This window comes from Rhinolophus hipposideros (genome assembly GCF_964194185.1).
Source record: "Rhinolophus hipposideros genome assembly, chromosome: 21".
NCBI classification, from domain to species: Eukaryota; Metazoa; Chordata; class Mammalia; order Chiroptera; family Rhinolophidae; genus Rhinolophus; species Rhinolophus hipposideros.
In genome coordinates this window covers 35,529,013-35,551,940 of record NC_138067.1, presented here as the reverse complement: position 1 = coordinate 35,551,940, position 22,928 = coordinate 35,529,013, and the positions used below count along the sequence as shown (strand labels likewise).

The window sequence follows — 22,928 nt, the reverse complement described above, 5'->3', positions numbered from 1 at the left end:
TGTATTTTATTACTTCTTTTGCTTCTATGCTACTCATAGCCCACTGAACAAATTTCATAACCCGTAAATAGGCTGTGACCTGAAGTTTGTGAAATATTGTTATGCAACCACCAGTCAACAGAACCTTGTCTCTTTACTTTGGCATGATGACGCTTATGCGTGGGTAGTAGCCTCGGCCCCAAGCCTTGGGTTTCAGAGGGCCCGCTCTGGCCTCGTCTGGTTGAGCCCCTCCTCACGGGCTGCAGAACCCCAGAGCCTCCAGGAAGTGCCCGTTGGAGCCTGTGCCCCTTCTTGACCATGTTTTGGGAAGCTGGTACCCCGAAATTCCCCACCCAAACGCTCTGAGCGCACTCCAGAGCCTTTGAGCCTTCTTGCTGGGCAATACCCTTAAGCCAAGAGGTTGCCCAGAGCCAGTCATCTGTGGGTTGGTTGTGGATGGAGCTTGGATGTGCAGGCTAGGTGTTCACACTCATGTGTATGAGGCCCCTCACAGGGCTAAAGGGACCCACTGTGAAGAAAAAGAGACCGCCATGGGCCTGTGCTTGTCCAGTTACCAATGTCACCTCCCAAAGTTAGAGGTCAGCTGGTATTAGACAGCAGGCTCTGTGCATGAACCAGGCCAGGGGTCTCAAATTGCCATGGGCAGAATCCAGTGCTGACCCTTTCACTGGCCAGAGTCCCCTCCGCCCACCCCCCAATTCCTCCTGCTTCACCCCAGGCCAGCTTCGCTCACTGTTATCCCTTGCCTTGGTTTGTGAGTGCATGAACCCCTCACTTTACTCCTCAGGGGGCCTGTCCCCAGCCCCTACCACTTTCTTCCACCCCCGGTCACGAATGATCAGAGATCATGAGACAAGGACCACAATGCTTTACTTTTTGTCTGAACAGAATGGTCAATGTTGGGGGCAGTGCTGGAGGAGCTGGGCCACCTTCGGGGTGGGCAGATTGGGAGGGTAAGGGGCTCAGGCTGTCAGTCCTGGCTCTGGCTCCATCTGTGTCTTCCCGCTCAGGCTAGGCTTTAGTCACTATTCTGTAGGTTCTGTGAGGGGAGGGAGGACGCAGGCACGGTGAGCTGGTGGGGGCTCAGTCTCAGGTGCCCATCGGGTCGTCAGTCCCCACTTCCAGTGGGCTCACCTATTATGATTCCGGCACAACTTGGACCACTGCCTACACTTGCCACCTGTGGGTGAAGGAAACAATCCAGTGGTGAGTTGGAACAATATTGATTTCTGTGTGTGCTCTGGATGCTGAAAGACAAAGCCCCTCCGGAAGCACCAAGGCAACTCTGGACAAGTGATGAGAAGCAGACAGGAGAAGAGCTGGTGCAGGGCCCCAGGGAGGAGCTTCCCCACATACAGAGGAGCCCTTTCAAAACCCTCCTAGCTTGTGTGTTATTCATTCATTCAACAAATGTTCTGTTTTGCACGTACTATGTGCCAGGCACTGATCTAGGCACCAAGGACACAGCCAGGAACAAGAATAACTAAAATCCCTGTCCCGGGAGAGCTGACTTTCTAGTGGGGGAAACAAACAAGGAGAAAAATAACTGAGTCAAGTGTATGGACGATGATAAGTCAGATGGTGACGCGTGCTATGAAGAAAAATAAAGCCAGGAAGGAGACAGAAGACCTGAAGGAGGCCAGGGGGAGCCACTTGGACATCTAGAGGGATGTCTTCCAGGCAGAGGGAACAACCAGTGCAAAGACCCTGGGGTAGGAAGGGACAGGTGGGCTTAAGGGACAGCAGGGCGGCCGGGGGCTAGACCACAGTGAATGAGAGGAGATTTTAGAAGACAAAAGGGACATCTGAAATCAGCCTGCTGCTGTCTCCTGGCCACCACACTCACCTCCCTCGCTCTCTGGCCTCTTCCACCCTCTTCCCACAGTTACTGCCACATGCTCAGCTCATTCCTGTGTCTAGGGCTCTGCACTTGCTTCTCTCTCTGCCAGCTTGGGTTTTTTAAATCATTTCTCATCCTCAGGATTCAGTTCCTATTTTGCCTCTTTAGAGGGAGCACCTCTCCCTGTCCTTCTCAGCCACATCATGATTCCTCATGATTATTATCTTTCTCTGTATCCTCTCTGCTCATTGGTGCATTTACCTGCTTGTTACCATCCCCCCACCAGATGTGAGGTCCCCAAGGGTGGGGCCAGCATCACAGCACAGGTTGGGCACAGAGTAGGTGCCTATAGATATTCGTCTTTGGAATAATTTCTGTGCCCAGAACTAACGTTTGGGCTCAGATCTGGCTCCAGTCATTCCCTGATTCTTATGTGCTGTGTGACCTTGGGCAAACCCCTCAATTCTCTGAGCCTCACTTTTCCCACAGGGGAAAGAACAGGGCCAGGGACAAAGTCAGGATCAATAAACACATGTGGCTTGACCCCCAATTCAGTGAGGTTCAGGCACATAGTAAAAATCTCTTGTGATTACTGTTAGTGTTCTGCCTTCCACCTTAAGACTAAAAAGATATGGCTACGCCTATTTCCCTGATGACGAAGTTGGAAAAGAGAGGGAATAAACTTGGCATAGATTATATAATTTATCTGAGAACTTGCAAACTGGTAGCTTTGTGTTTTATTTAATCTGCAGTATTGAAAAAACTTTTTAAAAAATTAGTTCCTCTGCTTGCTAGTTTCCCTCTGCTCCCGTCCTCGTGCGATGCTGAGCCCTGGGAAGCTGACCTGAGAGGCCACCATCCCCAGCTCCTTGCCCTCTACTTAGCAGTGGCAGGGAGACACTGGCAGGGGGGCAGGAAGAGAGGGAGATTTACACCTCTGGTCCCCTCCACGCCAGAACCCTCCTGGCTGGGTTACAATGACACAGTGGCTGCAAACCTCTCTGCCAGTTCCATCTCTCGCCAGGCGTTGGCACAGCCATTACCTCCCCTCAGCCCTTCAGGCCAGCATGATTGCAGCTCCCCATTGGCACTAGTCCTAGAGGCTGCACCATCCCACTACCCTGCCACCAGCACATGAACAAGCCCAGGCCAGCCTGCTGGAGGGTAAAAGACCATGAGGTGAAGAACCAAGGAGCCCACCGAAACAGACCTCTCTGCTGACCTCAGATGCTTGAATAAATTCAGCTGCGACCAGAAGAACCACCCAGCTGAGCCCAGCCTACATTTCCAAATTGCAGACTTGAGAGCTAAGTAGATGGTTGCCGTTTTAAACCACTGAATTCTGGGTTGGTTTGAAGCTAAGGGATATGTCTCATTTAAAACCACGTTGCCCAGGGGCCTTTAAGAACCTGTCCCCGTGCCCTCCCCTCTGGGTGCATGCCAAGGCCCCCTCCTTCCCAGTGTTGGTGCCCCTCCCGTCCCATGCCCACTCTCACTGGTGAGGATGACGATGCCTGTTATGAACAGCACAGCTGCGACCAACAGCCCCCGTTTCCGGAGAGTAGCCACGTCTGCGGAGAGAAAAGCAGAGGAGCATGGTGAGAAGAGCTTCACCCTTCCTCCCCCAGGCATCTTCCACGGGAACTTACCATAGAAAAAGGGGTTGTCCTCACTTGAACCTGCAGGGGACAGACAGAGAGCAAGTCAGAGTTCAGCAGAGGTTTGTGGAGTGAATCAGTGAATGACAGGGACCAGGAGAGGGGACACCTGTGTCTCAGCCTTGGTGAACTTAGAACAAAACCCAAATCCTCACGTGACATAAAACGGGGCTCCCATCACCTCTCTACCTTGACCTCACTCATTTGCTCTGGCCCTGCCGGTGACCTGCCAGACCACTTCTCACCTCAGGGCCTTTGCACTGGCAGCTCCCTCTGTCGGGAGCACCCTTCCAGATACCCTCATGGTTTCCCCTCAGCTCCTTCGTAGAGAGGACTCTGGCCCTTTACAGAAATACTCTCTGTAAAAATACCCCAGTCACTCTCTCAGCCCAACCCTGTTTTATTTTTTCTTGATAGCAACTTAAAACCATATGACATATAATTATTATGATTATTATTTACTGTGCCTGTCCCCCAGAATGTCTGCTCCATGAGGGCAGAGATGTTTGTCTTATTCACTGCTGTATCCCTGGTACCTAGAACAGTGCCTGGCACATAAGTAGGTTGTCAATGAATATGTTTTTGAATGGATGAATGAATGGAATCTCTACATGCCCCATGGGTATATCATTTCCATCTGTTCATTGGGGATGGCTGAGCAGGAAGTGGAAGATAGAACCACCAGGGGAAGAATCACGGTGACCCTAGAAACACAGCTCCCTGCCGATCCCCAAACTGATCTCAGATGCATGAGTAAGTCCAGATGAGATAAGAAGAACCACCCAGCTGAGCCCAGACTAAACTTCCAAATTGCAAACTCAAGTTTAGTTCTCAAGAACTAAATAAGTGGTTGTCATTTTAAGCCACTGAGTTTTGGGGTGGCTTCCATGCAGCATTCATTTATGCATTCACTCATCTATTCAGATATTTATTGCGTGTCTACCCTTTGCCCACCATCTGCCAGCCTGGAAGTCATGTATTCACCCAACATTTGTTTACTGAGGACTACTCTGTGCTAGGTAGTATTCCAGGTGCTAGAAATACACAGTGACTAGGAAATCGCCTGTTCCCAGTCTGGGAAGGGAGTTACTGACCAGTCGGCCTGAGAGCAGGATCCGCAGTGAAGTCGTTGCCTGGAGACTGCTTGGAGAGCGTGGTGCCTTTAGTGGGAGGAGCTGAGAGTGGCCAGAAGACGGTGGAGGGCAGAAGTGAGCCATGGAGGGAAACAAGGGGCGGGCATCACTGAATGTCTGTATTTGAGAGAAACCCCTCTCCCACGCCTATCCATTCAGTGGGCAGGCACAAGGGTCCCCCACTCCCATCCCTGGAGACAGTAAGGAATGGCAGGTATGGAAATATTGAAATAAGCCTGCACTCCCTGGTTAAGATCAGTTGCCCCAACCTCCTGGCCCCTCTCCTAGGACCTAGGAAGTAAAGGATAACATCTGTCATAGCGAGGTAGAAGGCCTCCAGGACCTGGCCCAGTTACAGAGTCTGGAGGTACTTGTTATAAAACATTTTGAATAGCACCTCTGCTCCCAGACTGAAAATACCAGAGGATTCCTCTCTTCAGACAAAATAATGCCTCCCCCGACCCCACCAAAAGACCTGCCCCTCTGGCACTGAGAAGTGTCCCCAGTGACGTGGTTACCACTGTCAGATGCCCCAATGTGAAGCCAGCAGATAGAAAAGCTGCCTCATGAACCTTGAGCTCCCCAGGTCAATCTTACCGCCTCACCTCCAAAACATGAATAGTGGCCAAGGATTCTGACATGTTCGGGGTATCCTTGCCCAGAAGAAGGTATAAGCAAGATCAAGAGTAGGGACAGCGGTGACTGTCACAGAAAAATGTAAAGGACACGCTGGGTGGCATGTGGTGCTCAGGCACCCTGGCACTAGAGAGCCTGGGCTCAAATTCCATTCTGCCGCATAGGGCTGTGTGGCCTCGGCCCAGCAGAGTCACCTCTCTGGGCCTCAGTTCCCTTCCCTGTAAAATGGGGTTACGACAGTTCCCACTACACAGAGTGGTCGTGAGCATTGGGTGAGTGAATACATGAAAGCTTAGCACACTGCCTGGCACAGAATAAACTCAGCAAATGCTGACTGTTGTTATCATCTGCTTGGCAAGCACCTCTTCATTTTTCTGCAAGCAGCTCCCCAGTTCATCTGGTTCTCCTATTGTATGTAACCCAGGCCACAAGGGGGAGCATGTGACCCAGTCTCATCTTTCCCTGGGACCTTTCAAATTCCAAGCAGGGATTCCGAGTGAAAACTAGGTGAAGCTTCAGAAGCTCTGAGCCAGCAGATGACAGGAGCCATTTCTTCTCAAAGTGGAGGACAAGCTCCAGCATGAGAGAAACAAAGATGGAGGGAAGAGGTGCTGCGGGCTTTCATGCTCAGGCTTTGGGCGACCCTGAAGCTCAGCAATGCCTTTTACCACTTGGTTCCATGACCTGTCAGGCCAACTGAATTTCTGTCACATATAATCAGAAACAACCATGGAACAACACATACCGTGTTTCCCCGAAAATGAGACCTAACCAGAAAATAAGCCCTAGCATGATTTTTCAGGATGACATCCCCTGCACGTAAGCCCTAATGCATCTTTTAGAGCAAAACTTGATGTAAGACCCGGTCTTATTTTCAGGGAAACACAGTAGGACCTCAGGTCAGCAAGGATTGAAGCAAGTGAATCAGTGCTGTGAAGATGTTTTCTCAATTGGGAAGTGTGGACAGAGCTGCTACACCCCCACCCCTACTTTTGTGCAACAGAAAATTCCCTTCCCCAAGACAGTTTACTTCCACCATTTGTAAAATTGTTTTAATACACAGAATCTGTCAGAATGAGATGTTTTACTACCATCACTGGAAAATTATAACAATGATAAAAACTGTCATGGGAGAAGGGCATGGCCTTAGAGGTGGTGCTCTTGCACAGTGCCCATGCACATATGTCAGTCTGGGAGTGGTCCAAGCTACAGTACTTTCCGGTAGAGGCTGCTCCTCAAATATGAATCATCACACAGGCATGAGAAGCCACCTGTTGCCTTCATTAGGTTCAGCCCCCTTTCCCACACCTCTGGTTAACATTGCTACTCACTGGTCTTGAGGGGAACCACCTCTCCCTGACTCTTGGTCTATGCAGTTCAGACAAGGCTGACCCTGTTCCCCAGTCTCAGGGTGGGGGCACAAGACTCAGGCCTGACCAATCAGATCAGTCCATTTCCCAGGCTCCCATTGGTCAGACATGGGCTTGTGACCCCAGCTGGACCAATGAGAATCAATTCTAGACCTTGGGCTGCAGATGATGAGAAAGATATGAGCTCTAGCTCCTGAGTTTGTGACCTAAACTTAGCACTATGGGACCATATTTGTTTGGGACCAAGAGGGGAAAAGCCACTTGAGAATGAAGACAACAGAGCTGAAAGGGGGAGCAAGTCAGTTGGGATGACAGTGCTTGAGTCCTTGAGTCAGTCATGCCTGAAATTGGTCCCTCTGGACTTTACAGAAATACACACCCAAAAAGTCCTTTTTTTTTTTTTCCAGTTGGGTTTTCTGTATTTTGCAACTGAAAAGCTCCTGCTCTAACAAGACGCCATGTACAAAGGACACTCACCCACAGCCACATTTCCCAGCATCGGCCCTGTGAAGGAACCTGAACAAGAGATCTTAAGTCTATCAGGCTTGGAAAATGCTGCAAACTAGATGCCCCTCTTTGGGATAATTGCTGCAAATAAGCTTTATTAAGACCCTGAGAAGTTCTGCCAGAAAAAAAACGTGTTTAACTTTATCTCAGAGTTTCCCAAACACCTTTGGCCACAAACCAAAAAAATTTTTTGGAAAATGTTATTAACAATTCCCCAAACGAATGCTCTGAGAAACATCCTTGGGGAAATGCTGACCTAGTTAGAGAATTAAACAAAACTTGTATGTTGCCGTTCTGGTGGCAGACTGTACCTTCTGTGCTGCTCTTGTCTGCCCCTGGATCTGTGGTTAGAGGCACATCCATTCTCGTTGGTTGCTGCGTCTGGGTTTCTGTCTGGGCTGGTGATGGTTCTACTGTGGTCAGGAGAGCAAGGAGGGGAGGGCAAGAAATGAGTGAATAAGCGACACAAGGATCCATAGAACAGCAAGGCTCCCGTATTGAGTATGTTCTCCCCGTATTGGGTTGGCACACATCCAAGACATTCAGATCCCAAGTGGCTCTGTGGGGCGGGGAGGGAATGGCAGGGCAAATCAGTGTGGCCCTTTCTCAAGTGGCTTTTAAAACAAATTTCAGTGTTCGTTTCCTTGGCCCCATAGGGTTGTGGGTAAAAGCAGGGCTCTGGAGCCAGGTTCCTGGACCCCGATCCCAGGCATGTCACTGACGTGCTGTGACACCTTGGGTGAGTTACTCTGAGCTTCCATGTCCTTATCTGTAAGGTGGAGATAATGGCCATTTCTACCTCTGAGGGTTTGTGTGAAGATTGAATGAGTGAACACGAGTAAAATATTTAGAACCATGACGGACGCATAAGTGCTGTAAGTGTTTGGTCAAGAAAGAAGGGATGAGGTTACTCAATGTGGCACTGTGTGTAGCAGAAAAATCTGGAAGCGACCAAGGTGCTCATCGAGATGTGCATGACTTCATTAACCGTGCACAGGCACCCTGTGGAATAGCAAGGAGCGATGAAAAAGGAAAAGCTCAGTGTTTACATGGACATGTGGGAAAAGCCTCCAAATATATCATTTCATGGGGGGTGGGGGGGGAAGCCAGTTGCAGAACAACAATCATGGTCTATCCTTAAGCTCACACAAATACACCCCCCAGTCAGTGTATTTCCTCCAGGTCACACACACATGTGACACAGTCTCATTGGGGAACTGTCTCCAACCCAATACTAACAGTGAAGGCCTCTCAGGGACGGGGAAGAGAACAAGGATGGGGAGCGAACAAAGGGATTTCGTCTCACCTACCACCTTTTTGTTATTTCCAAGGAGAATGTGCTTATGTACTATATTGTATCATTAAACACTAATGGAAAAAAATTGAGGAGCACTTTTTGAATTACGTTAGACCCAAGAATAAGTTCAAAACTGATTTGAAAATTCAAAAAAAGGGAAAAAAATAAAGAGATTAAAGAAAGAAACGAATGAGGTTGGCACACGGAGTTTCTGGGGTGTTTGCAAAGCTCTACTCCTTGACCTGGTGGTGGTTACATAGGGGTTCAATTTAGAATAATTTGCTAAGTTGTACATTTATGGGTTTTGGACTTCCACATGCATATTCTTTTTCACGATCTCAAAAGATTTTTTTTTTAAAGAAGGGAATGGAGTGGGCTGGCTGGCCCACCACTAATTAAACCAGGAGATTCAGAGATGGCAGGCTGAAATGGGAAACCAAGGACCCAAAATATCAGAGGAAGAGGGGGAGCAATGTCTCTCCCAGACCCATCTCTTCACCCCCTACCCTTTCCCACTCACCATCAGCTTGCAGGCTTGGAGTCTGAGGGTGGGACTGGTTTTCTGGGTGGGCTGTGTCCGAAGTCCAGAAACAGGGAGGGAAGAGAGAGAAGATATGGACAAGGTTCATGGGATGGAAGAAACTACAAGGGGATTTCCACAGCAACTCAGTGGAATGGAAATGACTTAATTAACACAGCCATTTGTTCACTGCCTAAATGTGATTTGCTCACTGCCAGTAAATCCTGGCCTTAGGCCCTCCCATCCCACACATGCCCATTCCCCTGCATCTGGTAAGAGCTCCAGGAACTTTCTTTGGGGAACCATCCTCCCTCACTCTCAGTCTACTTGGTTCAGTGGGGCCGGCACCAGCCCTGTTGAAGGTTGAACATCAGACCCAGGTCTGGCCAATCAGCGTTCTGTGCCTGTGGACACAATGATCAGCTCATGGGTGGATATGTGACCTGAGCCTGGCCAGTGAGACTCAGTTCTGGGACATTTGCTGGATTGGGGAAAGGAAAATTCCCTTTTCCCCAGATTCGTAGCTGGTAGGATGGAAGCCCCAGGCCTCTAGACACCATCTTGGCCCCATAGGAAGAGAATCTGCTTGAAAATGACGCCAATACAGAGAAAATAGAACCAAGAGACGGACACAGGTTCCTGATAGCATCATCTGAGAACCTACGTTGAGCCATGGCTGAAGGTCTCTCCCTGGACTTTTCAGTTACACAAATTCAAAAACTCCCGTTTGGTCCATGCTTGTGATTTTTGTTGCTGCTATTATTTGCAATGACAGAATCTTAACAGACTTGTCCCTCTCGCCTCACCTGGGGGAGTCAGGAGAGGAATGCGCACAGGGGTTGAGTCTGCTCCAGAAACGGGTGTAGTCTCCAATGTCTGTCCTGAGAAATACTGAGAAGTCAGGGAGGAGCCTCTGGTGCTCCTCTCACCAACACCCCCACCCTTCCCTCCCTTCTGACACCTGGGGGGTAACTCGGGGGGTCCTGCCTGCTGGTGGAACAGCAGACAGCTGTTTGATTGATCAGCTTTGGCAGTACCAATCCATGATCCTGGAAGTGTTTTAAGAAATGCTAATGCCCCCGCACCCTTCCTCCAGCCCCCTCTCCCTGCCCATCCTTGTAGGATAGGAGAGACAGTTTAGCCAGGTGAGCCCAGCGCTCGAGTCAGCCAGGGCCCTGATCTCAAGTTCTGTTCCCAACATTTCCTTCTTGTGTGACCTGGAACAATTGAAGACGCCACTCTGCGTCTGAGGCTCAGTTGCCTCAAATGCAATTTGGGGATAACTGAATCTCCTTCTCAGGGCTGTACAGAGGCTGAAATGAGGTGCAATGCAGAGGAGTCTCCCCCACTGTTTAACATGCAGTCAGCGCTGGATACAGCCACTGCCTTGCCCCGGCCCAGCCTCCATCCTCTCCCTCCTGGACCATCACCTCCAGATCCTCTCCGCTGCCCCTGGTCTCCTGCTCCCATCCTGTCCCCTACCAGCCCTGTTGAAGGTTGAACATCAGACCCAGGTCTGGCCAATCAGCGTTCTGTGCCTGTGGACACAATGATCAGCTCATCGCTGGATATGTGATCTGAATCTGGCCAGTGAGACTCAGTTCTGGGACATTTGCTGGATTGGGGAAAGGGAAGTTCTCTTTTCTCCAGATTCTTAGGCGGTAGGATGGAAGCCCCAGGCCTCCAGACACCATCCTGGCCCCATAAGAGGAGAACCTGCCTGAAAATGACGCCAACACAGAGAAAATAGAACCAAGAGACGGACACAGGTTCCTGATAGCATCATCTGAGAACCTACGTTGAGCCATGGCTGAAGGTCTCTCCCTGGACTTTTCAGTTACACAAATTCAAAAACTCCCGTTTGGTCCATGCTTGTGATTTTTGTTGCTGCTATTATTTGCAATGACAGAATCTTAACAGACTTGTCCCTCTCGCCTCACCTGGGGGAGTCAGGAGAGGAATGCGCACAGGGGTTGAGTCTGCTCCAGAAACGGGTGTAGTCTCCAATGTCTGTCCTGAGAAATACTGAGAAGTCAGGGAGGAGCCTCTGGTGCTCCTCTCACCAACACCCCCACCCTTCCCTCCCTTCTGACACCTGGGGGGGTAACTCGGGGGGGGGGGGGGGTCCTGCCTGCTGGTGGAACAGCAGACAGCTGTTTGATTGATCAGCTTTGGCAGTACCAATCCATGATCCTGGAAGTGTTTTAAGAAATGCTAATGCCCCCGCACCCTTCCTCCAGCCCCCTCTCCCTGCCCATCCTTGTAGGATAGGAGAGACAGTTTAGCCAGGTGAGCCCAGCGCTCGAGTCAGCCAGGGCCCTGATCTCAAGTTCTGTTCCCAACATTTCCTTCTTGTGTGACCTGGAACAATTGAAGACGCCACTCTGCGTCTGAGGCTCAGTTGCCTCAAATGCAATTTGGGGATAACTGAATCTCCTTCTCAGGGCTGTACAGAGGCTGAAATGAGGTGCAATGCGGGAGAGTCTCCCCACTATTTAACATGCAGTCAGCGCTGGATACAGCCACTGCCTTGCCCCGGCCCAGCCTCCATCCTCTCCCTCCTGGACCATCACCTCCAGATCCTCTCCGCTGCCCCCTTGTCTCCTGCTCCCATCCTGTCGCCTACAGTCTGCTCCCCACACACAGCAGAGGAGGGAGCCTCAGAACACCTGAGGCAGAGCATTGCCCTGCTGGCTCAGAGCCTCCCCTGGCTCTACCTTGCACTTGATAAAAGCCAAAGCCCTCACCCTGCCCCTAAGCCCCACCCCACACCTCTTCCCCGTCACCTCTCTGACCTCTCCTCTTCCTACCCTGCTCCTTGTTCACCCCACCCAGCCACATGGACTGCCTGTTTCCTCACACCCACCAGACAGCACTTATCCCTCGGATACCTGCCTGGTTCGTTCCTCCATCTCCTTCAAGTGTCTGCCTAAATGTCACCTCCTAGTGAAGTCTTCCCTGACCATCCTATGCAAACATTCCTCATTGCTCTCCTCTATTTTTCTCCAATACATGTATCACCTTCTGGAATACTATGTAATTTACTTATGGGTTATTTATTGTCTGTATTTCCCAAATGGAACGTGAGTCCTGTTTTACGTATTGCTGTTTCCACAGTGCATAGAATAAGATCTGGTACACGGGAGCTGCCCAAAGAATCCCTGTTGAATGACTGAAGGAATGGATGAAAACCATTTTATCCAAGAGAGCTCTTCAGCGGAGAGTCTGCTCTGGGTTCCAGGGGCAGGCAGAATGACTGGATCCCAGCTCCTCCGCTCACTAGCTTCTGGCACAGGCTTTCCTTTGCTGAACCTCAATTCCCTGAGCTTCAGTTCCCTCATTGTAAAATAGGCAGGACAGTATGTGTAATACACTAGAGCTGAAGCTGAAGTGAGCGCCCGCATACACGGCACCTGCCATGTGGAAAAGCACCTGCCAATGCCACCACAGCTGCTGCCTTCAGGAAGCACTTTCCAGGCCAGGGGAGACACCTCCAGCTCTTCGACTGGCCCCAGCTCACCCCTTTGCCTAACCGCATCACCTGGGAATCCAGGAAGCTCCTCTGCTGGGAGCCCAGGTTTCCTGGCTGCTGAGTAGAAAACTGACACCAATCTGCCCGCCAAATCAAACTCAGTGAGTTCTTCTTGGAGGTGAAATGGAGGCTGCTCAGCAGGACAGGCTCTGGCCAGACTCGCTGGAAGCGGCCACCCAGTTCTGAGGTGTCCAAAAAGGGTGTAACCCTGCCCCCCTCTTTGGGAGCCCCACTTCCTGGTGCCGGCTCAGCAGGGGGGGTGCGGACACAGGACAGGGCCTCCAAATTCACCAGCTGCCCACCCAGCAGGGCACTAGAGGTAGGGCTGGGGGCTTTGGGGCAGGGTGGAGACAAAGGCTGGGCCTTACCTCTAGTAGGAAGAATCAGGCCAACGATGGTGAGGAGACACAGGTGACCAGAGAGCGACATCTATGGGGCAAGTGGGAGCTGGGGTCAGCCATGCTGTCAGTGAGCAGGCCCAGGGCAACCCTGGGGGATCCTTTGGCCCCCTTCCCTCCCTTGAGCAAGCACCTCTGCCTTCAAAGAGCCCCTGCCAGGGCTAACAGGAGAGTCTCGGAAGTGGGGGGTCCCCAGCTGCCACCCCCTTCTTCGCTTTACAGGTCCCCAAAGAAAACAAGACACGTCAGACCAAACTGGGCTTCCAGTAGCAGCCACTGCACTTGTACACCCCTGAGGGAGAGAAGCACTTACCCCTCTTGGACTGACCCTGCTGGGCACCCAATGGGGGCTGGGGTACAGGAGTAGTTCCTGGGCCTCTTCCTCTCCTCTGGGGCTGTCACCCGGCCCAGTGGAGGAGTCAGCCAGAAGGGGAAAGAGGAAGAGTGAGTAATTTGCTCCTGATCTCAGAGAAAAAAGTAAGTGGCGTCTGGGCCTCATTGCAGGGACCATACATGTAGAATAGGATGCTGTTCTATGGGAAGGACTGGTCCGAGAGGGACGGAGGAGAGCTGGGGAGATGAGGCAGGAGGGAGAGAAGGAGGGCAGCCCAGGAGCCCGCGAGCCCGCGGGAGAAGTAAGTATGAATGGGGGGCGGAGAGGATCCGCCAAGACGAGTCCTTACCCACCTGGGCCGGGGCCCTGGGCTGAGCGGGGTCGGAAGAAAGACTTACCTCCGAGCTGGGGGTCCAGAGCCCGCAGCTTTTTGGAGAGAGGGTAGCGGCGGCAGCTGCGTCCAGGCAGAGGGTGTGGCCAGGAGAGCGCTGGCGGGCGGGAACCCAGACGGGCTCAGTCATTTCCTCTTGGGTTTCCTGACTTCAGAGCCCGGGGTGGGAGCAGGAGGAGGGAGACGCTAAAGGCCATGGTGGGGGGTGGGCAAGGGAGAGGCAAAGCAATGACCGCCAAGCCCCCTGTTTGGGGGAGGGTGAGTGCGGGGAACCCCGCAGGTAGGTCTTGCTTGGTTGGGTGGCGCTCCTTTGGGGAAGGAGAGGGAGAAAGGGGAGCGGTCCAGTAGAGTCTCTTGGGGAGAAGAAGGAAGGGGCAACTGGTGTGGGGGGGCGAGGGCGTTGAGGAAGGAAAGAGAAACTCGAGGGGCTCGGAGAAAGAGGAGGCGGGCACTGGGGGAGGAGAAAAGGAGGGGGCAACTCTGGGGACACGGGGAGAGCACCCCCAGGTTCAGTTTGACCCCTCCCCCATTTCGTTCCCACAGATGAGAACACACAGACAGAACAGGGGGAAAAACCAAATCCACATTTATTAAGCTCAAGATATAGACACTGAGTGGGCAGGGGAGCGGATCTTTGGAGAGGCGACAAAGAGATGCGGGGGCGCAGTACACCGGGACTCCGGAGGGCTGGGGGGGACTCCGGGACTCCAGGAGCTGGAGGCCTGAGTCCCTGGATCTGAGATGCAGATGGGTTCTTTGGGGGGTCGTCGTTGCCAAGGCCTCGGGAGGGGCAGCAGGGTGTAGCGGCTCCTGCCTCGGGGTGGGTGGGGCGGCTCATTCCCGGGAGTGCTCCCCAGCGGCACAAGGCTGGGGTCCCCACCGCCTCCACCCCGTCCTCAGGCTCCCGCACTCGGGCAGGGACTGCAGTGGAGGTGCCGGGGCTGGTTTTACACGCCGCCACCTCCAGGAGCTGGAGCGAGAGAAAAAGGGGGACGGAAAGAGCAGGCACCTGGGTCAGCGACTAGCGGGGTGGAAGGAGCCCCCTCCTCGCAGCCAGTGAACCCTCCATCCCCACCACGGAATCCAGACCCCCACGGACTATAACCCTTGAGACAGCACTGAGGAGTTCTCTTGCCTTCCCACTCCCTAATGTCTGGTTCATACAGGGACACCTGTGTGCCATTTGTCCTGTCATAGAGGGCACCGTACCTGTGATGAGGCTGAGCCTCCTGGCCCAGCTAAAGCTTTTCTGGGGCCAAAAAGGAAGTTACCACCCCCCTACTATGCCCCCACGTTCTCCTACAACCCCATTCGTTTCCCAACCCACTTGGGACAGTAACTCAACTGGAGTGGTTAGAATCCTGGACATGTTCTCAGGCAGTGGTCACCCTCCCCAATCATTCACAAAATGTGCCCGTAATGTTTTTAAGTCCCATTAAAAGAACAAAACACATGAAATTCCACACCAAATTTCCCCAAATATTGAGTACTCCAAGGCCCCATTTTTTTTTTAGTTATAAGAACTTTATAAGAGACAGAGAAATTCCCATCTGATGTTTTTAAAGTCCCTGGAAGGGATGCAGTTCCACTAAAAACAGGTCAGGATATTTTTACATAATTAAAATGAACACCCCCAAGGAATCACAATCTTTCATCTACATGCTGATCCCTCTCCTACATCCCACTCTCTCCATCTTCCTTTACACCTTCCATCCACCTGCACCCACTCTCCCCCTCCTACACTCTCACCCTTCTGCACCCCACTCCCTCCTACATTCCATCTTCCTCTTCCACTCTCCACCTGGCCCTCTAACACCTCCACCCCCCTCATCCTCTCCTCTGCACCATCCACCCAGGGCCTCCATCCTCTGCTCTTTATCCCTTTCTTCTCCTTTCCATCCTCATACTCTTTACATCCTCATATTCTCTCTTTTCCAGCACGAATTTTTAAACTCTGTATTCTATACATCTCTCCTTTTGTTATTTTGATACAACTATTCAGAAGCCCCTCCTTCCTTTTGCTCTGTCATTTAAACCTTGATTTTTCAAACTGAACAATAAAGTCTGGAAAACATCCTATTTCCCTGCTTCTGTAGCACTCAACTCTGTCTTGATTCTGACTACAGAAATCCTTTTCCCCTGTGGGGCCCCTGTCTTCCCAGGTTTAGGGCTTTCTCCTCCGGAGAATTAATTCATCCTTGCTTTTACAGGCTTGTGTCCTTGTTTCTGGGAGCTTAGTGGACTCTTCAGGGCATTTCATATCCCACTGAATCTCCAGGGTTTAACATTTTTGATCTGTGGATTCTCAGCTCCTACTGAATTTCCCATGTCCGTCCATTGGGTTGGTGGTCCCACTCTTAGGGACAACCAGTGCAACTCCACTTCTAATAACTCCCTTTTCTGCTCCCACCTGTCCTCACAGAACCACACACTTTCTCACCCTCACCTGAGGAGGGAAGCTCCGACTTACAGGATTTGCATGTTGGGCTGTAGAAGCAAAGATAAGAAAGAAAAAGCATAAAGAGGCTCAGTAACCACAGACTTCATGGGAAACACATGGCAGACCCAGGGGTCCTTCTGTTATGGAAGCACCCTTGGGCCCCAGGCTGCTCCCACCCCTCTCCCCACTCTCCCCACTGCTGCCAGACCTCTCAGACCTGGAGTCCTCCTTCCTGCACTTCACCTTCTTGCCTGTTAGGAGAGAGATAGAACAAGGAGACAGGACATAAGGGTCTGGTCGAAAGGCAACAAGGGAACTGTAGGTGCCTGGGGACCCCCTAGGCAGCCCTGTTTGAGGGGTGTGGGAGCCCCGAGAGTTACACTTACTGATGATGATGAAAATACCCAGCAGGAAAAATATGGTAGCCAGAGTCATGCCCACAGTCTGCACAGTGTCATAGTCTGGGGAAGATAATGGGGGACATCAAAGTGGGGGTGGCACCTCAGCCCCACCCCCCAGCCTGGCTTCCGATTGCCCAGCCAGGGGCCCAGAATTCAGGTATGCTGCAGAACATGCTGGGGGCTCCTTTAGTGCCTTAGTGTGAGGACTGAGAGCACCGCTCCCCAGTCTCTCCCCCTACCTCCCTCTGTCAGGTATATCCTCCATATGTATCTCTGATCTAAATGGTATCTCCTCCTTCTCCTGTCCACCTTGGTTGCCCATCTGGGCGACTGCTGCAAGCAAACTTCTCTATGGTCTCCCCGCCCCCAGCCACAGGGATCTCCTTAACACCTGAGTCAGATCAGGGTCCTCTTGAGCTCAGGGCCCCCATTGCCGGCCTCCCCATTTTCACTACACTCCAAATAAAAGCCAAAGTTCTCATCACAGTCCCCAAGGCCCTGTACGATCTAGTCTCTGTTCCTTCTCAGACTTCATCCCGCTCCACTTTTCTTCAATCCCCTAATTCCATGTACACCAGTCTCCCTACTATTCCTGGAGCATATCAGGCATGGTCCTGCCTCAGGGCCTTTGTACTTGCTCTCTCTTCTACCTGAAAGTTCTTCCCCCAAATATACCTCCCTTACCAACTTTGGGGCTTTATTCAAATATCAGTGACACGTTCTCTGGCTTTCTTATTTAGAATTTTCCATCCTCTCTTCCACACTTTCTAATCTCATTCTTTCCTTTTCCTTCGTAAGAATTATTCTTGCCTAATATACCACAATAAATATTTGCTGCAATATTGATTTATGGAGCACCCGTTCTGTACCAGCAGTGGTGCAGGCCTCTGCCTTCAGGGATTAGACTTTCATATTGTGATCAAGCAATAAACTACATAAAACAAAAATTGAGTCATGTGACCATGGATAGATGTCGTGTATCTCCTCTTGCCTGGGAGTCAGAGAGGGCCTCTCCTAGCTGAGCAGTCAGTATTTGACCGGAGGTCTGAAGAAGGAAAAAGACCTTTAGCCAGCTGCATGGAGAGCTAGAGGAGGAGTATTCCAGGCAGAGAGAACAGCAAGTGCAAAGGCCCTGAGGTGGGAAAGCACTTGGTATATTGGAGGAACAGTATGAGAGAGCAAAGAGAGAGAGAGGGCAGGAGGTTGTTGGGGGAACTGGGGCCAGGTCTTCTAGACCTGGCGGTACTTCTTTGAACTTTAGTGCTGTCGGAATGATTTAATAGCATCATCCAAGTAAATCTCTCCTGCAATCCTCATGGGTGGGAACTACTACTATCCCTTATTTACAGAAGGGCCCAGAGAGGCAGAGTTGCTTGCTCAAGGCCACATAGCTAGTGAGAGGATAAGCCAGGGTTCAAATTCAGGCAGCCTGGCCTCAAAGTTTTTGCTTCTCTGGTGACCCCCAATGCACCAGCCCAGAGTCCTTGTGAAGCCTGGGGGGCCCAGAGAGGGTATCCCCCAATGTGTTTCTGCCCTTCATGAGCCCAGGTGGTATGAACTGTATCCGTACGGTCACATGGCCAGTGGCCCCGCACATATCAGCCACAGCTGAAGCCACTTCAGCAGTGACCTGTGGGGATCTGCAGCCACCCCGCCATTCAGCCCCAGCGTGCCCTCATCACAGAATCTGCCACTCACCATAGTAAAATGGGTCAGGTTCCTGAGGAACTGTGGGAACGAAGGCAGAGAAAGAGAGAAAGGAAAAACATATTTCAACAATGGGTTTCTTAACATATTTGAGGATCCAGATGGGCCTCTAGTCCAATAATTTCTGTATAGAAATCCAATAAAGTAACCCCTTGCTCTGGGTGATATAGCTTCATTGCAGGACACAAGGCTTGAAGAGTGAAGCATAGGATGGATTCCAGCCCCCACTTACTCCACCAGTTGGTACCTTATCTGTGCAGTGCACAACCTACCCAACTGTATGTGGCAATTCTGGTCCTAGTCCCCTATGGAAGTCTTCTGCAGGCTGTGGACTCATTTCCTGAAAACACATATATATTATACTCCCATTTGCCTATGGTGCTAGGGGCGGACAGACTCCAACCCCACTGGTGGACTGGTGTTCAGCTTCCTCTGAACACTCCCTAAAGCCTCTTGGTCATCTGAGAGCTCCAAAATACAGACACTGTAGCTACTGCTCCCATCCACTCACTTCTGCCACCAAATCTAGTAGAGAAGAGCTGTCCTATAATATACCCAATATTATGCTATATATAATGTAAGCTATATTACTTATTTCTAAGACACCATTGGTTTTTAGATTCATAATTGAGTTTATAATAGCTTTCCCAGTGTGTTATGCATAAATGTATATGTAACGGTATCACATGAAACATACCCATCTATTAGAAGACTCACCCTGATTTCATAAAGGTTAATGTGTGTGTGTGTGTGTGTGTGTGTGTGTGTGTGTTTACTTTTCCCCATCTCCCATTTCCCTGTCTCAAACCATATCCCTCTTCAGGAGAACTCAGAACATACTTCCCATTCAATAACCATCCTGATGGCCCCTGAATTCCTCAGACAGCTCTTAGTTTTGTCTTGTCTAGAGCAGAATTCTAGTACACCACTGGAGGGGGGGGAACCAGGAGAGCCAGGGCAATGCCAGGTGTTGTCATTAGTGTTCTTCCCCTTCGAGGCTCAGGGAGGGATGGCTACCTTGAGGTGGTGGTGGAGGGGACATGTGACTAATCCTGGCCAATGAACTGTGAGTAGAGATGTCATTGTGACGTCCAGGCTGGAGCATTTAAGTGCCCATACAAGAGCTCCCTTTTGACTGTGGCCTCGTGACATGAATGTTCAAGATGGTAACTGCTCCAGTTTTTTTTTTTGGTGAATAGAGAATGCCAGGTGACTTGTGATGGATATATAGTGTAAGTGAGAAATAAACTTTGGTTGTCAGAAGCCACTGAGATTTTTGGTACTACTTGTTACCCCAGCATACTCTGGCCCTAAACTGACTGATACAGGTACCACCTAGGCAAGACCCTGAATAGTACTGATTCACACAACTTATAAGTTCACTCTACTTCATTCTCTGTCCAGTCTTCAAAGAGGAAGTCTTAGGTAGGTGCTGATGTGTCTTTAACACTTCCAAGCCTTGTTAATCTCCCCCTTTCGCAAAAGAACACAGACCTTGGGCTCAGAGCCTTTAGTGGGCAACAATATCTAGGTAGAATTTTGTGACATTATTTGGTTTTCTCCTTTATTGATTATCTAACAAGCACTTGATAGTACTGGCTCCATGCTAGGCTCTCTTCTAAGCACTTTACAGATATTAACACATTTAACCTTCATAGCAGCTCTCTGATATAGGTGCTATCTTCATCTTCATTCCATGGAGGAGAGACACTGAGGCCCAGAAAAGTAAAGTCACTTGTTTAAGATCATTTTTACACTTGCCTTCAATTTAAGACAAAAAATCCTGATTTTCCTTTTGTGGTGGTGATATAAAATAAAGCTGATTAAGTTTTCTAAAAGTTAATCCTTTGAAAGAAAAATATTAAATAAATAGCAGGGAACATTTGGACAGGCAAAAATTGTGAAGGTGGTATTCAAAAGTATCAAGATGGGGAAACATTATTTTAGAGACATCTGTGCTCTGTCTTGGCTCCCCCACCAGATGGGGAGTAAATTTGTTTGACACACCTCTGCTGTTAATTCTGACATTTATGAAAGTCTCTCAAAGAAGTTTGAAAGAAAGAAAGAAGAGAGAGAGAGGGAGAGAGAGAGAGAGAGGGAGAGAGAGAGAGAGAGAGAGAGAGAGAGAGAGAGAGAGAGAGAGAGAGAGAGAAAGAAAGAAAGAAAGAAAGAAAGAAAGAAAGAAAGAAAGAAAGAAAGAAAGAAAGAAAGAAAGAAAGAAAGAAAAAGAGGAAGAAAGAAAAAGAGGAAGGAGGAAAGTGAGCCTCTGCTGGGCTACAACAGGCTGCATCAGAGGTGGAGCAGTTGGATTATCCTGCTTTTGTCTCTTGTGTTTCCACCTACTCGCTACCCAAACCATCAGGAGCCCACTGGGTGAGCGCCTGTCTCAGAATTCTCTTTGGTTCCTCCCTGGGTGCTCTGTGCTCCATGCAGAAGTTCCTCTTCTGGTCCCTGATGCCCCAGCAATCTGGGTCCTCAGGGCAAGGCTGGGCTAAGGGTGGAGCCAGGAGGCAGGAGAAGGAATGTGCACCATTCTAGGCCAGTTGCCAGAGACATCAGGAAAGAGGTAGTTGCTATGGCAACCAGGGCAATTGGAGAGATGAAGAGAGGTGATGGGTCTGGGCACCCCAGGCTGGCTGCGGTCCTGTGGGAGGCTAAGGGTTGGGTTTCTAACTTCGGGGCAAATCTTGACTCCCCCTGTTCCTTTTGTATCTCCCATTTGTGCCCCTGCAGGGCTGGCTTCCGGCCAAGCTCAGGATCCTTCTCTGCGATAGGAATCCAGGCCCACTGGGGCTCCTCCATTCCCTGTTTGCCCCTCAACTCACCCTCCCACTCTGTGACTGGGTGGGGAGAGACTTCACTTTCTTCACCCTCTCTCCCCAACAATCCATTAATTCGTTTTCTTAAGCAGTTTACAGGCACAGTGTGATTTTCCTCCCTCGGGATTTCCCAAAACCTGCGGTCCCCTCTCATGCTCTGACTGGGGAAAAGAGGGGGGGGTTGGGGGGGAGTTGAGGCAGAGGTCCTCCCACCTCTGCCTGTCTGCTACCATCGATCCGGCTAACCATCTCTGTAAAAAGAAGCCCTGGGCTCCCGCCAGGCCTGCTGGCTCAGCCCTGCCCCCTCTCCCTAGGGTGGCTTCCAGCCTCTGCAGCCCCCCCCCCCCCCCCCCGCCCTGCTTCGAATTCTGCAGATACTGCTCAGTGCAGCAGCCCCCGCCTGCTGGGAAAGGGGTCAGGGAAGGAGAGAGAGGAGTGGAGTGGGGTTCCCTCCACCGCCAGGGACTCCTCAGCTACCGCTAGATTATCCCCTGGCCCTGCTCTCAGTGCTGGAAACCCTACCCCTTGCTCCCTACTCCCAGTTAAAGCATTCTACCCCTTGGTCCTCTGCAGACGCAGGCTCAGGAAAGGGGGATCGTAGGGGAAGAGTGTTTAAGCAGGTGCATAACTGGGTTAATGGGTGGGAAACGTAAATCGCTGTGGCAGCATGGGGGTGGGAGGGGCATCTGGGTGCACCCAAGTGCACCTCCCAGACCTGACAACACCCTGAATGAGGCCTGGAAAGGGGGGTCCTGCCACGCATTACTGCCCATGGGGGCTCACTGCAGTAGTTCAGGCCCCACCCTGGACTGCCCCTCCTCCTCTCGCGCTATTCCTTTCTGGCACTTTGGGTCCATCTCTCTGTCTCTCTCCTTCTCTCGCTAAGCCACCCTCTCCACAGTTGCCTCAGTCCCTCTATCTCTCTCTCTGATTTTCTCTCTTTCTCTGCATCTCTGTGGCTCTCTGCCTCTCCCCTTCATTCTCCCTGAATCTGAGTCTCAAATCTATCTTCTCTCTGGGTCTCTCTTTGTGTCTCTGACTCGGGGTCTCCTGTCTCTTTGGGTCTCTTCCTATCTCTTTCAGGCTTTCTCAGTCGGTCTGTTGCTATATTCCTTTCTGTCTCCCTCTCTCTGTCTCTCCATCTCTCTCTCACTTCCTCCAGCTCTCCTTCTCCCTGTCTTCCCCTTTTTCTCCCCCTTCCCGCTGAACCTGCCTGTCAGGAATTTCAGGAAACACCCACCCTAGGAGCTAGCGCTGGAAAAAAGAGCGATATGGACCCCTTCCTCTTACCCACCTCAGGGACCCCGAAACCGACGAGAACTTCTATGATTGCAGACCCATCCACGTCCACCCTCAAAGCCCATCTCTTCGCGTCCACTACCACCGCTGTGCCAGACCAGCCACCCGGTTGTCATAGCTACCGATCCGAGCATCCTTTCTCTTGGGACTGCCGCCCTCCAACCGCGGGTCTCGCACAGGAACGACACCACCGGGAGGGGGTGTCCAAGAGGTCCAGAGGGGCGCCAAGGGATGCACTGCAGGGGCCTCCGCCCTTGGGAGGAACCGACATCCCCTTCCTCACTCCCCTCCCTTTCCAGTACTAGAATCTCCCCAGATCCTCTCTCCGAAGCTCTAAGATCCCGGAGGCCCCTACAGCCCTCTCCCCAGACGAAGCTCACCATTTGTGGGGGCCTGAGTCGGGGTCGCCATGCCAGGCCAGAACAGGGGGCGGCTGGATGCCGAGACAGTGAAGGCGCGGCTGCAGCAGCTGGACGTGGGGCGGACTGAGATGGGGGGGAGATGGGGGGAGCCCTGGTGTTGGGGGGGCCGTAGCCAATGGGGGCCGGGAGAGCCCGCCCCGGTCCAGGCCACCCCCCGCCCCCGCCCCCGCCCACTGCCGTCGTCCCCGCCCCTTCCCCAAGGGTGGGGGCGCCCCCTGCCGGGG

The 22,928-nt window shown here is 51.4% G+C and overlaps 2 protein-coding genes across 6 annotated transcripts; both read right to left on the bottom strand.

Annotated features, from left to right (window-relative positions):
* Nucleotides 1-851: 851 nt before the first annotated feature.
* On the bottom strand, nucleotides 852-13,796 carry FXYD5 (FXYD domain containing ion transport regulator 5). 4 transcript variants are annotated; one of them, XM_081031867.1, is made up of 12 exons: nucleotides 13,624-13,691; nucleotides 13,205-13,286; nucleotides 12,862-12,922; nucleotides 10,902-10,976; nucleotides 9,768-9,842; nucleotides 8,962-9,012; nucleotides 7,456-7,557; nucleotides 4,593-4,673; nucleotides 3,490-3,519; nucleotides 3,337-3,411; nucleotides 1,135-1,180; nucleotides 852-1,039 (listed from the first exon to the last, which is right to left on the bottom strand). In XM_081031867.1, the coding sequence occupies exons 3-12, from the start codon at nucleotides 12,920-12,922 to the stop codon at nucleotides 1,012-1,014; spliced, it is 624 nt and encodes a 207-aa protein (XP_080887993.1). In that variant the 5' UTR covers nucleotides 13,205-13,286; nucleotides 13,624-13,691; the 3' UTR covers nucleotides 852-1,011. The 4 variants fall into 4 exon arrangements, with proteins under 4 accessions (XP_080887993.1, XP_080887994.1, XP_080887991.1 ...); XM_081031868.1 differs by having other exon boundaries at nucleotides 7,456-7,554; XM_081031865.1 differs by lacking the exon at nucleotides 13,205-13,286 and having other exon boundaries at nucleotides 13,624-13,796.
* Nucleotides 13,797-14,179: 383 nt separating this feature from the next.
* On the bottom strand, nucleotides 14,180-22,859 carry FXYD7 (FXYD domain containing ion transport regulator 7). Of its 2 annotated transcripts, none has more exons than XM_081033168.1 (6): nucleotides 22,663-22,859; nucleotides 18,156-18,185; nucleotides 16,443-16,517; nucleotides 16,265-16,307; nucleotides 16,063-16,103; nucleotides 14,180-14,586 (listed from the first exon to the last, which is right to left on the bottom strand). In XM_081033168.1, the coding sequence occupies exons 1-6, from the start codon at nucleotides 22,691-22,693 to the stop codon at nucleotides 14,564-14,566; spliced, it is 243 nt and encodes an 80-aa protein (XP_080889294.1). In that variant the 5' UTR covers nucleotides 22,694-22,859; the 3' UTR covers nucleotides 14,180-14,563. The 2 variants fall into 2 exon arrangements, with proteins under 2 accessions (XP_080889294.1, XP_080889293.1); XM_081033167.1 differs by having other exon boundaries at nucleotides 14,426-14,586; nucleotides 16,274-16,307; nucleotides 22,663-22,841.
* Nucleotides 22,860-22,928: the final 69 nt, after the last annotated feature.